The 15,762-nt window shown below is 40.3% G+C and overlaps 1 protein-coding gene across 2 annotated transcripts in view; it reads right to left on the reverse strand.

Annotated features, from left to right (window-relative positions):
• Positions 1 to 1,260: 1,260 nt before the first annotated feature.
• The window catches only part of LOC133994066 (LIM and calponin homology domains-containing protein 1-like), a 30,629-nt gene continuing 16,127 nt past the window's right edge, over positions 1,261 to 15,762 (reverse strand). The window contains exons 10-23 of one of the 2 annotated variants that reach the window (XM_062433252.1): positions 10,761 to 10,799; positions 10,221 to 10,350; positions 9,963 to 10,120; positions 9,063 to 9,702; positions 7,314 to 8,075; positions 5,953 to 6,055; positions 5,768 to 5,793; positions 5,211 to 5,303; positions 4,844 to 5,045; positions 4,628 to 4,727; positions 4,222 to 4,296; positions 3,955 to 4,063; positions 3,523 to 3,625; positions 1,261 to 3,154 (exon numbers count right to left, since the gene is read on the reverse strand). In XM_062433252.1, the coding sequence (XP_062289236.1) occupies positions 3,129 to 3,154; positions 3,523 to 3,625; positions 3,955 to 4,063; positions 4,222 to 4,296; positions 4,628 to 4,727; positions 4,844 to 5,045; positions 5,211 to 5,303; positions 5,768 to 5,793; positions 5,953 to 6,055; positions 7,314 to 8,075; positions 9,063 to 9,702; positions 9,963 to 10,120; positions 10,221 to 10,350; positions 10,761 to 10,799 (2,566 nt within the window). In that variant the 3' untranslated portion in view covers positions 1,261 to 3,128. The remainder of the gene's footprint in view (positions 3,155 to 3,522; positions 3,626 to 3,954; positions 4,064 to 4,221; positions 4,297 to 4,627; positions 4,728 to 4,843; positions 5,046 to 5,210; positions 5,304 to 5,767; positions 5,794 to 5,952; positions 6,056 to 7,313; positions 8,076 to 9,062; positions 9,703 to 9,962; positions 10,121 to 10,220; positions 10,351 to 10,760; positions 10,800 to 15,762) is intronic. The other variant, XM_062433260.1, reaches the window with a different exon arrangement.

Consider the following 15,762-nt stretch of genomic DNA (forward strand, 5'->3'; position numbering starts at 1 on the left):
GGTACTTGTACTTCACTTGAGTATTTCCATTTGATGCTACATTATACTTCCACTCCACTACATTTCAGAGGGAAATATTGTACTTTCTATTCGACTACATTTATTTGACAGCTTTAGCTACTTTTCAGATTAATGTTTGACACAATGGATAATATAAAAAGCTTTTAAAATACAACAAATGATTAAAGATGAGACCATGGGTTTCCAATCTTTTTGGTTTAGACGTCTTACAAAAAACAGTGTGTAGTCGGGCTCACATTTCAGATGTCTATGAGTTGTTAACAGCTCCACTAAATAGTGATTTTTCCATCTAAACTTCTGACATGGTTTAATTTCAATAAATGTTCAAATTATCCAATATTTCACCAAAAAATCTAAATTTACAGAAAAAGTCTAAAAACTGAAAACAAATTTGTGTATCAGAACTTTGTTTTTTCTTCTTTCTTCTCCCATTAATCATCTCACGATTAGGGCTCCAAAGAGGCGGAACATTTCTGTAAACTTTCAATGGGAAGTTACACTGGGGAATTTGGGAAGTATTCCAAGATGGACACTTTTGACTGATTTATTTGTGATTAGAACTTTAATCAATAATTTCTATGAACAACAAAAACATGAATGTTGAGTAAAATAAACATAATCTCTAACTAGCACCATGAAAAGCTAGCCTCTTAAATGGTCAATGAAATGGAGTTAGCTAGCTTACATTTAGCATATCTGATTTACCAGCTAGCTAGCTACTGTACAAACACATTTTGATTTAAATATTTGCAAGTTAAACTTTAATAACATAGATCAAATATATTGACCCCAAATAGATCAAACTAGCTCCACCTCTGGCAGCTACAACAGTAAAATGCTGATTACACACTGATGCTTCAGTATTAGAGAGGGGCAAAACAAGTACATTTACTTAAATATTTGTGTACTTTTACTTAACAAGGTTTTTTTTCTGCAGGACTTTTATTTGTAATGGAGTATTTTGAAATTACTGTCATGGTACTGTCGACCACAGGACTAAACTAGCTAACTGTATATAAAGTAGTTAAAACTAGGCCCACCTCCAGCAGGAACAACAGTAACATGCTGCTCACACACTGTAATATAAAGGAGTCAGTAAAAGATCTGAATACTTCTTCCACCTGTTTATTATGTTAAGACATTTTTCTCTACAGTCAAAATCACTCGCAATAAATCGCTCACTTAAAATGCATCTTAATTTTTTTTTTAAAAAGCTTAATAAATCCACAAAGCAACATCCCATTTAAAATATTTTATTGATAAACATACACTTGCTATAAAAGACAATGAACTGAGCGCTCTATTCCTCTGAGTGATGAAGACACTGTCATGTGACCTCTGCTCCAGATACTCGCAGTAACACAGAAAGGAGAGAGAGCTCAGACTCTGGGGAGGCAACACTTGTGATAGAGGCAGACGAGGAGAGATAGTAGGACATTTTGAATGGACATAATACAGGGATTAATTAACGAGGAAGCAGCAAATAATGTGTCATTGGTTTAGCTCGTAGGAAGGGGTGGAAGAGGACAGCAGGTGATTAGGAGACGCTGATCCGTTTTAATATATTTTTTGCTGGTATGGAACTGTGCTTAAAGTCAAATCACACACTGCATACATACTTATACATGCATGATTTCATACACATATGCACACACTCATCACACACCCACACATACACCCACACACAATGTGCTTAGACTCAGAGGTCCGTGTGAGTGTGAAATACTCCCTCACATACACTAGCTTTCATTACATAAGGCACTGATTCGGATGCAATCAACCCATGAGAATAAACAATGGTTAAAACATCTTAAAAGGGAAAATATTTAGAGTATTATTACTAACATGCATTCTCATTCTTTTAGAATTAATTATAAAGAAAATGTTCGTGTGGGTTAATCCGCCACAGTTAAGAGCAACTGGATAAAAATTCAAAACCATGATGATGATGATGTACAACATATTAAGAAGAAAGTTAAACTGTCGAGAAGATAAAAACCTACGTCAAACTCACACGTTTCCATCTGAGCAACACTCACAATAACTTATATATGTTCTTCTCTCATGCAAAACTGTAAACACAAAAAATGAATGAGAAGGTATGAGTAAGGCATTATAATGGTCAGGCTACTTCAGGTTATCCAACCCGAACCACTTCACGTCACACTCAGTGGAGTGGAGTCACATGATCAGCGCAGAAGCGGGGGTTAATGAAACTCAGATTCTGGGACTGATGTGTAACAGACAGTAGTGTTTAGCTTGTAGCGTAAAATACTTAGCTTGTACTGCAGTAGAACAGATTATTGTTATTCTAAACTTTGTGCTGAGTATGGATGTGCAAAGTCATAAACACACTGATTTCTTAAATCCATGCTACACATATTTTTAAAAAAGGGGTTTACATGTGTACAATTCAAGTCCCAGTGAAATGAAAAATACATTTCCCCAGTTTTAATCCTTAGTCTTTCTGTTAATTGTGCAATCACTGTCTCTCTTCCCGTAAAACGGTTTCAAGTGTTTGATGACTCATGCTGCACTCAGGGGTCTTTACCAAAGTTCATCCAATCAAATGTGATTCTGGGTGAGTAGGTAGCCATGCTGGTTATATAAAACCAAACTTCACCATTTGTGGGTCCAATAGATAACAGAGCAATATGGAGAAAGATAGGAAGAGATGTGTGTTTGGATATCAGCAGGCAAAAGCTAAAATCTAATTCATTCATCTCTTCCTGATCTAACAGGTGAGGGAGGTGTGTGCAGAGCCAAAGGTCTTCTCTTTACAGCTCCATATTGCACTTAACTCGGTAAGACCTGCCCACTTTTTACTGGTCCAATCAAATGCGAAAGGTTTGATTTAAAATCCCTCAAATATTTAATTTCACTGGGACTTCAAGAAGCATGTACTGTACTTGATGTGCGTGTGATATTAAGCCAATAGTCCAGTATTGTGTTCAGTATCCGTAAAACTGAACAATGATTCCAGAGTTCTGAGGAGATTCCGAGGGTGAGGGTTCCGGAATTTTCCAGTCTGTCCAGGATGTGTCACTTCTAGAATGTTTTCTGTCCAATCACTGCCAGTGATGGTCAGGTTTCCGGAATACAGGTCATCATAGAGTGGTGGGCTGTCCCTTGCCTGCACACAAACACATGACGGTGTATTTAAAAGTCTGTAGGACATCTCCTGTCATAACTTATTAAATGTTAGTGTGGAGGCGGTGTCCACAGCCATGCCAAGATCTAAAGTTTTCACACACTCACCCACATCATTACCATATGTTAATTTACTGTCATTTCAAAGTTTTAGAATGTTAGATTGAGTTATTACAACATGCATAATGAGGTTACTTTAAGTCAAAATGTTACGTAGCTGCGTAGCCCTTGAGTCATGACAGTCCCATTTATGGCGACAGGTCAACAGCTACTCATCTCCACAACGTCAAATGTGTATATTATCTATGTCAGTCTCTGTTTGTCTGTGCATGTGTGTGTACGTGTTCTCACCTCGAGATGCAATATAGCAGTCATGACAACTCAGCAGTCCATTACGAATCCTGACGTCAGTCCCTGCTGTGGTATCACCCAGCTGCCCCTCACACACTCCACACTGAGGAGAGAAATACAGTTTAAAATGAACATCATACACAGAGAGGATAGTTTATCACTATCAAATGCCGTATTAAACATGAGGGACACCTTTCACTCCTGTAGTACTGTAAGTTCAATCAGTTAGTACACATGCTATACTTGTATGTACATTATGCAAACCTTTATAGAGAAGCCAAATATGTCAGATCTGCCAACCTTAGATAACTGGTAGCAATGTTTTTAATGTGTGTGTGTGTGTGTGTGTGTGTGTGTGTGTGTGTGTGTGTGTGTGTGTGTGTGTGTGTGTGTGTGTGTGTGTGTGTGTGTGTGTATAGAATAACACTGTACCTTGAAACACTGCATGTGGAAAAAAAGTCCTAGTGTGTCGATGATCATGGCAGCTCCTTTTCCCAGAGGTTGAGAACAGCCAGTACATAATCTCTTTCCACTGACACATCTACAACACACAGACACATACACACATGCACACACACATGCATCAGTGTCAGTGACATTTATTCTAATTTATCACAGTTAAGTTGATCTCATTATTCTTTAACAAGTGAGATTTTTCTCATTTGTAGTCATGCACTGTATGTGTGGATGTGTCATTACCTGCTGGGTGAAGGAGGTTGAGGTGATGATGAGGAGGGCTGCTTTTTGTCGGAGACGATGTCATGGGAACCAGACCTGTGGATAAAGAATGAAATCTCTAATTGCTATTTTTGCATGAATCCAGATGTTTACTATTTATTTTTTAAATCGTGTTAGGGTGAGAAAGTGAAATGTGTAATTTTCAAGGCTATAGAAAAGGAAAAAATGTTTGCTATTTTTTCTACACAGCCAGCAAATGATTGTCATGACACAAAACACATGCGGTACAACTGTTCATTAAAATCTCAGCATCTACTTAAATAAAAATCACATTTGAGACACATTTTTTAATAGAAAAGCACATTTAAATACATTTATATTGCAGCCACATGTGGTGAGCAGACACACGTTAAATATCCTGGCATACCTTTTAACAATATTTGCCTGATTCAGCTGAGGGTTTCTGTCCAGAGAGGACGTCTTCCACAGTTCCTGTTTCTTTGAAGGCTCACCATCACAAGCAGAATCTACAAAAATACGTCATAAAAACAGCGTTATTACACAAACTCTGAGTTGAACCAAGAATGAGTTGACACCTGCTGCTACATACAGTCACATCAGTGTATTTCTGCATGAATCTCACCCTGGAAGAAATGCAGCTTGGAAGCGTGCTGATCCTCGTTCCCTGTGGAGATCTTTTGGCCATTTTGCTGCAGGGGAACGAGACTGCTCTGTGTCTCATTGTTTTCTGGAGCTGATGAAGTCTTCCCTGTCTGGCATGACTGCTGGTTGAACAGGCTAGAAGGATTGAGGGGTGTTACAGTCTCCTCTAGGATCTTTCTCTCCTGGAAGATATACAGACAAAACAAGAAAGTAATGAGTTTAATTTTCAGTGTACAAAAAGGAAAATGGTAAATAGCAACATTTAGACCATTCCGGTCTTTGTGAGGTAAACACAGAAAGTGAACAGAAAGCAGGTGATAACTGCGTCAGTCTGTGAGGGTTTGTACCTCTTCATTGTGTTTTCGCTCCTCTTCCTCCACCTCCAGTTGTGCTTTCTCCCACTCCTTCTTCAGCTTCTCCTGCTCTTTCTGGTATTGCTCCTGCAGAGACACAAAGCGTATGTTAAATACTGTAAGTGCCGAAACACACACAATGACAGACACATACACACTTACACGTATGTAAACACATCCATCACTTCTGTTTTCCGGTTAACATTCAAGGAGCCATACATGCACAAACTATTCCACCAGTGTACCTGTAGGAGGCGCTCCTGCTCCTGCTGCCACCTTTCCAGGCGTGTACGCTCTTCATTGGGGTCCCAGACCCAGTGATTAACACGTTTAGCCAAGTTCAACATGGGGGTCTCAATCTACCCAGACCCCACCAACAATCACGCGCACACATGTATAAGGAGCAAAAGGACAGAAAAGAGAGGAAAGGTGAGAGGACAAGTCTGACTACAGTCACTACAGCTACAGGAGACGAAGGGTCAGGACAGGGTCAAATTTAAGAATGAAGAAAGAACAGAAATAGAAAGCTGGAGCTGCTCGAGGATACTCACATTGACATTGCTCTCCTCGAGTCCCTCTGTAAATTAGGAAGAAACAAACAAACAGATAAAATAAACTGCTAAAAGAAAAAATTATGCTGTAAACAATACTTCTGTATTATTTACAGAAGTGTTAGTTATACTTCTGTAAATGATACTTGATTGAAAATGGTAAATCTAGGATAAAGCAGTTTTACCTGTGACAGTGGGGGAATATTCTTGCATGCTGCAGGGTGAAACAACTGGTTGAGCCTTTTCTTCCTCTGCTGGTTTTCCGACTGATCTCATAGTGCCATTCACCTGAAAGTTAAATATTCAGCTAAATGGATAAAACACCGACTGGAAACAAAATGGGTCCACATTTATTCGGTCTCTATTAAACTATTTCATGATGTTTTTATTTGTTGTGCAAATAACATCGTATTCTATTTACTGCTGACCATTTTTCAAAAGCATACCAAAGGAGTTCTGATTTTTTCCTACCTTCCAGGCAGTCGCTGGCTTCAGTTCATGTAAATGCAATATTAAAATCAACTTGAAGAGGCTCGAAGCTTGCTTTCCATAAAGGCAATCTATCACAGTGAACAACTGAGGATAGTTTCAGGCCCTGCTCATATTCTGCACTGTGAGTTTCAACCTTCTGGCAAAAGATATCAATTCCCTTTATGTAGATCGGACCACTTCTAATATGCTTTTGTACCAGATTAGGGAGCTAAAAAATGCAGCTGGCCCAGTGTAAGATTATGTGTAGTACTGAATATACGAGTGTAACCATATATTTTGTTTTTTTAAATTGTTTTGTAATGTTTTATGTCTCTGAATTGCATATTGCAGTTATTTATCTTTTGGAAGTGCAGACTAAAACACAAATTTCTCCACAGGGATATTTTTTTAATTCTCTTCTCTCACCTTGCTGTTTGTGTTATCACTTTAGTAGTAATGAAGACAAAAAAATGATTTCTGTGGGGGAAAAAACTCTGCTGTGTTGGTATATTTAACTGATTCAGTGGTCAGAGTCTGCTGCTGAATTGGAAGAAGACATTAAAGGCAAAATAGCAACTGTATTCACAATATTATTTTTAAGAAACATCCATATTGTGTATTGTTTTTCTCCTTTCTTGATGGAATTTTGCAGAAAGACAGCTCATGACTGGCGCAAATCATTACCTGACCTCTTATGTTTCAGATGTCAAATCTTCTTGTAAACACTCAGCACCAGCAGAAGAAAATTATTAAAGCATTTCACATTTTCACCTGAATCTCCATGTAGCAACAGCAGAATTTTGACTAAACATAAATATAAGATAAGTATAAGATATGGATAACTTCTCTTAAGCTTAAAGCCTAATTTAAATGTATTTAAGTTGATTTTTATGTTGCACGAATAAGACACTGAAACAAGTGTCTGCTTGATAGCTGGAAAAAAATTTAACAATCTAAAACCCAATGGTATGCTCTTGAAAATTGTCAGTAATGATCAACTAAATTTGAAAGTTGTAGTAAATAGTCAGACACAAGAAAGCACAGGTATCCTTTAACATGTCACCTATAGTGTTACCTGTCCATTGCTTTGGACTTCCAGGGGAAGCGATTCCACATGAGTCTGCGTGAGTTCTGTCACAATAGTCGTCTTGATGACACAGTTTCTGCCACCGAGCAGAGAGCTGATGCTGGAGCCTGAAGACGAGGGGGGTTTCTCCGTCTGACGAGGGGGCAACTGCGCTGCCGTCTCTTGAGTGGATGCAGTCTGTTTGGAGGGGACCTCTGTTTCAGTCTGTTTGGAGGGGACCTCTGTTTCAGTCTGTTTGGAGGGGACCTCTGTTTCCTTCTGTTTGGAGGGGACCTCTGTTTCAGTCTGTTTGGAGTGGACCTCTGTTTCAGTCTGTTTGGAGGGGACCTCTGTTTCAGTCTGTTTGAAGGGGACCTCTGTTTCAATCTGTTTGGAGGAGACCTCTGTTTCAGTCTGTTTGGAGGGGACCTCTGTTTCCTTCTGTTTGGAGGGGACCTCTGTTTCAGTCTGTTTGGAGGGGACCTCTGTTTCAGTCTGTTTGGAGGGGACCTCTGTTTCAGTCTGTTTGGAGGGGACCTCTGTTTCAGTCTGTTTGAAGGGGACCTCTGTTTCAGTCTGTTTGGAGGAGACCTCTGTTTCAGTCTGTTTGGAGGGGACGTCTGTTTCCGTCTGTTTGGAAGGGACTTCTGTTTCCTTCAGTTTGGAGGGAACATCTTTGTTCTCCTCTGGTGAGTGCAGAGGGGAGGCAGGTGGAATGGTGACCGATGAGTCCTCTGTGGCCTCTCCATTCACTCGCACCAACCCGTCCATCTGAGTGGGACACACACACACACATGGAGGTCAGGATTAAAGTGATAGTAATATCTTGGAAATTAAACTACAGTATTTTTCATACTTAGAGAGTCACAAACAATCATGGTATGCAGTGTCTATGTGTCTGTGTGCAGTTTAAGGAGCTCATCTGACATTTAAGAGATCAATTGCAGCTCCTTTTTAACGAAATATTCTCCAAGCTCTTTATTATTTACTTTTTTGCAGAGCATTTCATTTTTCTAAACAATTGTCCGAAAAAATACAGAAAAAACTGACCACCTGCATTTTTATTTGGAACTATCTTTTACAGGTCCAATGTGGAGAGAGCATGGTCTGCCACAATGAGCACTAATCAAAAAAGAAGTTTAGTCTATATTTGTATTCATCCAGCATGTAAAGTAGATCAAAGGCTAACATTATTTGTATGTCAATCAGGGCTTGGTATCGGTACTCAATACCTTCGATTGATAAGTATTAAAAAATTGAAGACTTTCAAAGTGCGTTTGTGTAAAAATCAAATAATTTAAATGTGGAGGAGTTGTGGCATTTTATGCAATTTAATGCTTCTATTCACATGATGTGTATCAAATGAAGCACTCAATTGGTATTGGTATCACTTTAAGGGTACTTGGTTTGGTACTGGTATCGTCATCTTTTAAACAATACCCAGTCCTAGATGTCCCATGTCAATAGAGAAATAATCAACATTAATATGTGGATTACATGTCAGTTAGATAGATGAGATATTGTCTGAAGGAAGTTGATTCTTGATCCTGCTCACACAGCTAACTCACCTACAAACTCCACAAGGAGAACTAGAGAAGGTATCCATGACTTTATGTGACTCTGGTTAAGAAGTAAAAATGGTAAAACTTCCTAAAAGCTAAACAACCCCTTTAATGAGAGCATGCGGTCAGGTAATAAGGTGGAATGGGGAAGTGTCAGAAGATGCTGGCTGGATCTGTTTTGGTATCAACCCCTCACCTTGACAGGTTTGTGTCCAGACTGCAAGTTCCGGGGCTGGCAGTAAGGTTTGGCTGCCAAGAGAGGAACAGGTCTGGCGGACACAGATGGAAGGGAGGGGAGTGGGTGTACAGGTGTTGGGGTGTGAGGCTGCACTTCTGCAGTCTGAGGTGGAGTCTGTTTGGTTTCAGGCTGTGCGTCTTCTTTAATTGGTTGTTTGTGTGTGCTTGGAGACTCAGTCGGTTGCGTTTCAGGTTCATGAACGTCTTGGGAATGAGGGGGTGTGTTTTCTAAGTGTGTGACAGAGGGGAGGGGGCTTTTAGGTGCTGAGGGGCTGGAAGAGACAGCGTCCAAAGTTTCTTGTTGAGCGGTTTTATCTATCTGCATGTCTTCAGGTTTTGTGTGCTTCTGGTCCGTTGTAACAGTTGATTCTGGTTCATGCAGAGGGTCCAATGTCTCAGAGTCATGAACAGGTTTGTGCTCTTTGTCCACCTGGTCTGGGTCCGGTTTGGGTTTTGAGGTGGATCTGGGGAGTTTTAGACTGTCCAGTGTTGCGTCGCTGATGGTGAAGCGGAGAGCATAACGCTGTAAAATCATGGCTGCCTCCTCTGGAGTTGCTGCGTTCTTGTAGGCTTCACGCAACTCTACCTCCCTGCGCTCTCTGGAGTAATTTAGAGAAACACACATTATTTAAATTAAAACATTTTAAATATAGAATAAAGAACAGCACAAAGTCAAGAGGTTGTGATATGTGGCACTGGCACAATAAGCTAGCTAGATGATATATCAGGCTTCAGATACACACAGAATACTTTTAACTATGATCAATTATCAAAATAAGATACATAATTTGTCAAGTAACAAAGAGCCCAGTTTGTTTTAGAGTACACATTTTCAGAGCCATGTTCCTCCTGTCCTTACTTTTCTTCCACGATCTCTTTGTAGGTCTTAATGCTTTTCCTCTTGTTGCAGTCACTTCGCTCCTCTTTCATCCTCTTCTCAATCCTCTTCCTCTCTTCCTCCTTCTTGATCAGCTCTTGTGATGCACTGCGGCGGCGATTCTTCCAGCGAGTCAGTTCCTGTCACAGGTACACATTGTCAAACAATGGTAGCATGTATTGAGGGTAATATTATTATTTCTATAATTTATACCACTATTTCATATCATAAGTGTCTTACATTTTGCCACTGGTCCTCGTCATCCTCGAAGTTGTTGTACTGTTCCTGCATACGCTCATAACGTGACTGGCTCAGTGTCGGCAAATGCCCCACCTCGTCCTCGTTAAGCATGTCACTCATACTCACACTCCTAAACAGGAAATAGACAGAGAGTAAACGTGTAAAGCACTGAATCACGTGACTCAGCATGTTAACCGTGTCCCATTTGACTCTGGAAAACAGCAAGTATTTAAATTAGTCAGCATAGCAACAGCATTCAACCTAACAAGGTATGTTAGTTATGATGTCTATGTTAGAGTGTGTGTCTCAATGATTAATTATCTAAACCCAAAATAACAAGCAAACAAAAATAGCATTAAATAAGAAGTAAAACTAAAATGTAAAAGATGACACTAAAAAGCTGGATGTTAGTAATGATTTGAAGCTTGGCAATGCATAGTAATGAGTCTGAGGTTTACTCTTCAAATCAAGTGTGCAGGGCGTGTTTTTTTATATCGTTATCATGCAGAAGTTCATCTAGATCCATGTCCATAAACTTACTCAGTGTCCTCAGACATAAAAGCAACTCGTCGGCTCATCCTAAAACAAAAGAATAAAGTGAACAAGAGGAAAGAGCGGGTGAGGCAATGTGTAGCAGGGGTGCGAATGTCACACTTCACATCTCAAAGGGGGGGAGGCATCGATTCAACACTTGCCATCATTTGCAGCACAAGTAGAGAGTTATCGTTTTGGTTGTTTGTTTGGTTGTTGTGCAGAGCTTACAAAATATGAATAGGAGCATAAATGGAGACTGGCGCTGCTAACATCTTATTTATCAAATCTGAAAATTGAGGTGAAGACACATGCAATACGAGGTCAGCAGGCATCTCACATCATTGGAGGTAGATCTTTGTCCTCAAGCCAGAAGGGTTTCTTTCGCGGTTGCTTGGTTATATCCCCTTTTCTCTCCTCCACCTTTTCCTTAAATCTCTCCTCCACAATCTGCTTTTCCAACTTTACCTCCTCTTTAAAAGTCGGGGCAGTAGCGGGACTGGGTGGAGGGGTGACTGACGGAGAAGAGAAGGGCTCAGTCACATCAGTGACAGAGGCGTTAGGTATCAGCATCTCTCCCTTTTGCTTTCCATCCTCCTCCTCCTTCTTCTCCTCCTGCCTCTCCTTCTGCCCTACACTTTTCCTGTGCGGGGCTTTGGAGGGCGGGGTCTGAGATTCTGTTGCCACAGTAACAATGCTGTCGAAAACAACGATCCATGATAAAAAACCAAGATTACCGGGACATCCAAACGACATCAGAGTGAGAAAAGACTGAAACCTTTTAACCATGTTGCATCTCTGAACACACCCCAATCAGTGATGTAATGAAATGATGATGATGATGAAATGTGGGGTTCCCACCAGCTGTCATCAGCCATACTGGTGTGCCTTTTGTTATGCAGTGCAAGGGTGAGGAAACCCACTTAAACAGAGTGCAGGCAGCACTCAAGGCAGCATGTATGACACTGAATTAATGACCACAAAGCAGGAAATAGTGAAAATGTCATGGTAACTTTTTTTAATAAGGATCAGTTGAATGATTATCAAAATTACTGAAACTAACTATAAATGAGTAAATATAAGGGGAACTTTAAATAGAATTATAACATGCTACTGTCATTTATTTAACAATTATTGCAACCAAACTTTAATTCCACCTTTATAATTGGCAGAAACAGCACAGTAACTTTCCTATTGATGGATACAAGTCTGCATTGTTTTGCCCAATTATGCTTACTTATTTTGTGTACTTGCCCCATTTAGCCATCAGTCCAAGTAGGCCTAAGTGGTACGAGCTGATTTGTGTGCCGAATTAAAATAGAGCGGAAACTGGAAACCTTCCCCAGCGCACACAAACCAGCACTGATTTGGTTTTTTAAAGCACACCTGAAGGCAAAACACCTGCTCTGAGATCACTGAGTGGGGAGTGGAAATAAACATTTTAAATGGGCCCAAATTACAAAATAAATATTTCCACACTTACCTCTAATAGGATTTAGCCATGCAGATAGATTTTGTTTTAATCTGCTGAGGTTCTGAGATTTCTGCTTCTTTATTTGTTGAGCTCACAGCTTTCAGAAATGACATTTCAGAAATTCAACAGCAACATATCTTCCAGTAACTGTGTCACAAAGACACTATAGTAAAGAAAAACACATTTCTACTGAAGAAATTAGTCTCTGGTAACTTGGTATTTATCAGAGTATTGAGGCTATTAAAGATGCTGCTGATGTAAATTTTCAATGCTGTGACCACCACAAACCTGAGCAAATTAAACCAAAGCTACTGTGGCTGAGTGGCTAGATATTATTAAAGGTAAGCAAGAAGATACTTTTCTGTAATTGTGTTTAGTTTCAACCTTTAAAGACTGATTACATACATTTTTAACAGTCAACTGGTCCATACTAAACTTGAACCCAACAACCCGAGTCATGCCAAACAAAGCCAAAGTTAGACCTCAACAACAGAACCAGAAGTCAAGATTAGTCCACACCAAAGCAGAAACTATGAGCTGATCCATATGACGCATCCAACCACAGCAGCAAATCAAAGTCCACCAGTCCTTTGAAATACAAATGGCATAAATAAAACCACATCAAGCATCCAGCTGCAGGGACTGAAACATGCTGGCATGAAACCATAACAAAAGGATCATCTCTAAATCACCCACAGGGACACATTACTGTTAGAAAGGGAAGCCATATAACATCCAAGCATTCATCTTCTTCACCAGTAAAATTAAGCTTTGTTAGTCGCACAATCTCGTCATCAAACACGGGTCGTACCTTTCACTTGTCACTTTCTCTGAGTGTTTTGGTCTGCTGTGTAGTTGCTTCATGGCGGACACGGGGGCAACGTTATATTTGACTGATCCTGGTACTGGCAAGAATTGGCCGAAGCACTGATTTGTTCTGGCTGCGCTAATTTTTTGGGACAATCCCATCTTCCGAGCCATCATATCATCCTTCGCTACGTCAGGCACAGGCTCAGGCTCATTTTCATCATCATCATCATATTCATGTTCGCTGTGAGACGTTGATCGGATCACCGCCATGTCAGGATGCGGTTGAGGCGTTTCCATGGCATCTCTCGGTTGCTGCTGCTCCGCTCTATGAGAGACACTCCTATAATTGAAATAACTAAACATCAAGCTGGAGAATTGTTGCAAGGCGGCACATCACACCGAGGTTGTTAGTGGCCTCTGCACACTGTTAGAAATCGATCCACACAAATCTCAGCCCACCTGACATTAAGTTTCTTGCTCCTGTCTGCCTGCACCTCCTTCTTGTTCCTTGGAGCAGCATCAGTGGTGACCTCCCCTGGTGTGCAGCGTTTGGTGGCGGGCAGAGGAAGAAAACGGTGGTAAATTGATGTAGTGGCACTTTGTTTATGGAAAACTCCCGTCCTCCTCGCCATCATGTCGTCTTTCTGAAGATCTGGGATCCTCTCCTCTTCTTCCTCCTCATCGTCCTCCTCTGCTGTCCGTTCATACTGAGCCAGACGTGCATCCAGTTCAGCAGGAGAGAGAGCCGCATTGGGGGTCCGTGGTGGTACGTCAACAAAGTTTGGGGTAGTTTGAGTTGGGGCGAGATCTCCTTCTACCTGGCTGTGAGAGCATCATAAAAAAACTCTAACTCCAGCAACAGGGAATTGATCATTCCTGGCCAAATCTATACCCAACACCTCCAAAAATACAGCATATAAATAAAATTACAGTAAATGCAGATTAGAAACATGCAAAAACAGACCAGAGGTGGTCAAAGAGAGAACAGAATAAAGATTGTAAAAGTATTTTTTTAGTGAGATCAGAAAAATATTCAGAGAATTTAAAACAACAAGAAATAGTAGAGGGTTAGAAAAGAAAACATGCAAAACTGATGCAAATCTACAAACAGCCCTCAAAGCTCAGATGAGGTTTCGACCCCACTGGGACACTTTGACCACGAGTCATGTGAAAACCTCCATCTGTGAAGTGTTTTACTGTAAGTCTGACCCATAGAGAGTCTATGGTCTGACTGGTAATTTTGTTTCATTTTAAAGATATCAGAAGTAAGAAGATGGTTTTATCTTAGCAAATGTTATAGAAATGCATGATTTGTGTTTTTACTATTGCCTATAAGAGTTAGACTAATAAATCAGCTGAGGCTAAATAAATTGTCTTATTAAAGACATATTAGCACTGTTGCAGCACTTAAACGCCAAAGATATGTTTAAGAGCATTTATAAAAAGTGTTTCCACCACAGAGACCTCAAGAACCACAAAAATCCTATTTTTCAACTATAAAATGCCCCATTCAGTACATGTGTCACAGTTCTTTTAAAAAATACTGTATTTCTAAAATGTTAAAGTTGTGTTATGTAAAAAATGAATATTGGGTCAATAACTCTTATAATAACTTGTTTGTGTAGGTATCATAGGTCAGGCTATGTATGTTATCACAGTAGGATATACATGCAAGTATCCTTGTTTGCGTGTGTACCTTTTTGCTTCTTATTAAAACTATAAGCAAATCAGTGCAATGCAAAGGGTGCATCCAAACTACCTAATTTACTAATTCAAATAGGCTTGCATGTAAAAACATGTTCCAAAATAACATCGACAAGCAGTTTAATTAACTATTTAATGATTAGAGGAAAAAAAATCTATTTATTCCTCGGGTTCACTTCATACTAATGCAAGCAACTTTGGATTCTAGCCAATGCTGTCTTGTATTTGGCCTCGTCCATACCTGCGTTCCCGCTCTGAAAGCTGGGAGACCAGGCCAATGGTAGGCATGGCTACAGTTGCCTTGGAAAGGAGTCGTCTTAGCAACTCCGTCTCCTCCCCTTCACTTGACGTGACTGTATCTATTGGCTGCTCGATCTCAGTCACACCCCCAAAGGTCACAACTTTGCTGTGACCTCGTCCAGCCTTTGCTGATCCGCTGAAAGGACTTCCATAATTTTTCTCCAGACAAGCCTGACACACAGGGGCCGGGCTAGCCTCACTGTGGATACAATCTCACAAATGAAGAACATACACACAGTAACGAACACACACACACACACACACACACAACAGCACACACACAAAAAAGCAAGAGGGGAAAGAAACAGGGTGGAATAGAAATCATGAGCAACTACAGAGGAAGAAGAAGAGGATCAGACTGTGAAGACAAAGGAAGGATGAGGTGGAACTGATGAATCAGACAGGAAGTGTGGATGGACGGAGGGGGTCAAAGCATGGGGTTGTGTATTTAAATCAAATTAACACACACAGAAATTCACACGTACACAGTACACACACACGCAAGCTTCTTTTTTTTTTCATCTACTCTAGGTAGCCACATTTCCCTGGTAACTGCTGCTACTCTGGGAGCACAAAAAACTCTTTATCCGATCTAATGACATCAGCGCAGAGAGGAAAAACAAAGACTAAGCAGTGCTCACAGCCAACAGTCGCCTCTTTTCTTTCTTTGGTCACACACACACACACAGAGTCTCACACATACCGGCCAATTCCCGACTCTGT

The sequence above is a fragment of the Scomber scombrus genome, chromosome 2, assembly GCF_963691925.1.
Source record: "Scomber scombrus chromosome 2, fScoSco1.1, whole genome shotgun sequence".
Lineage (NCBI taxonomy): Eukaryota > Metazoa > Chordata > Actinopteri > Scombriformes > Scombridae > Scomber > Scomber scombrus.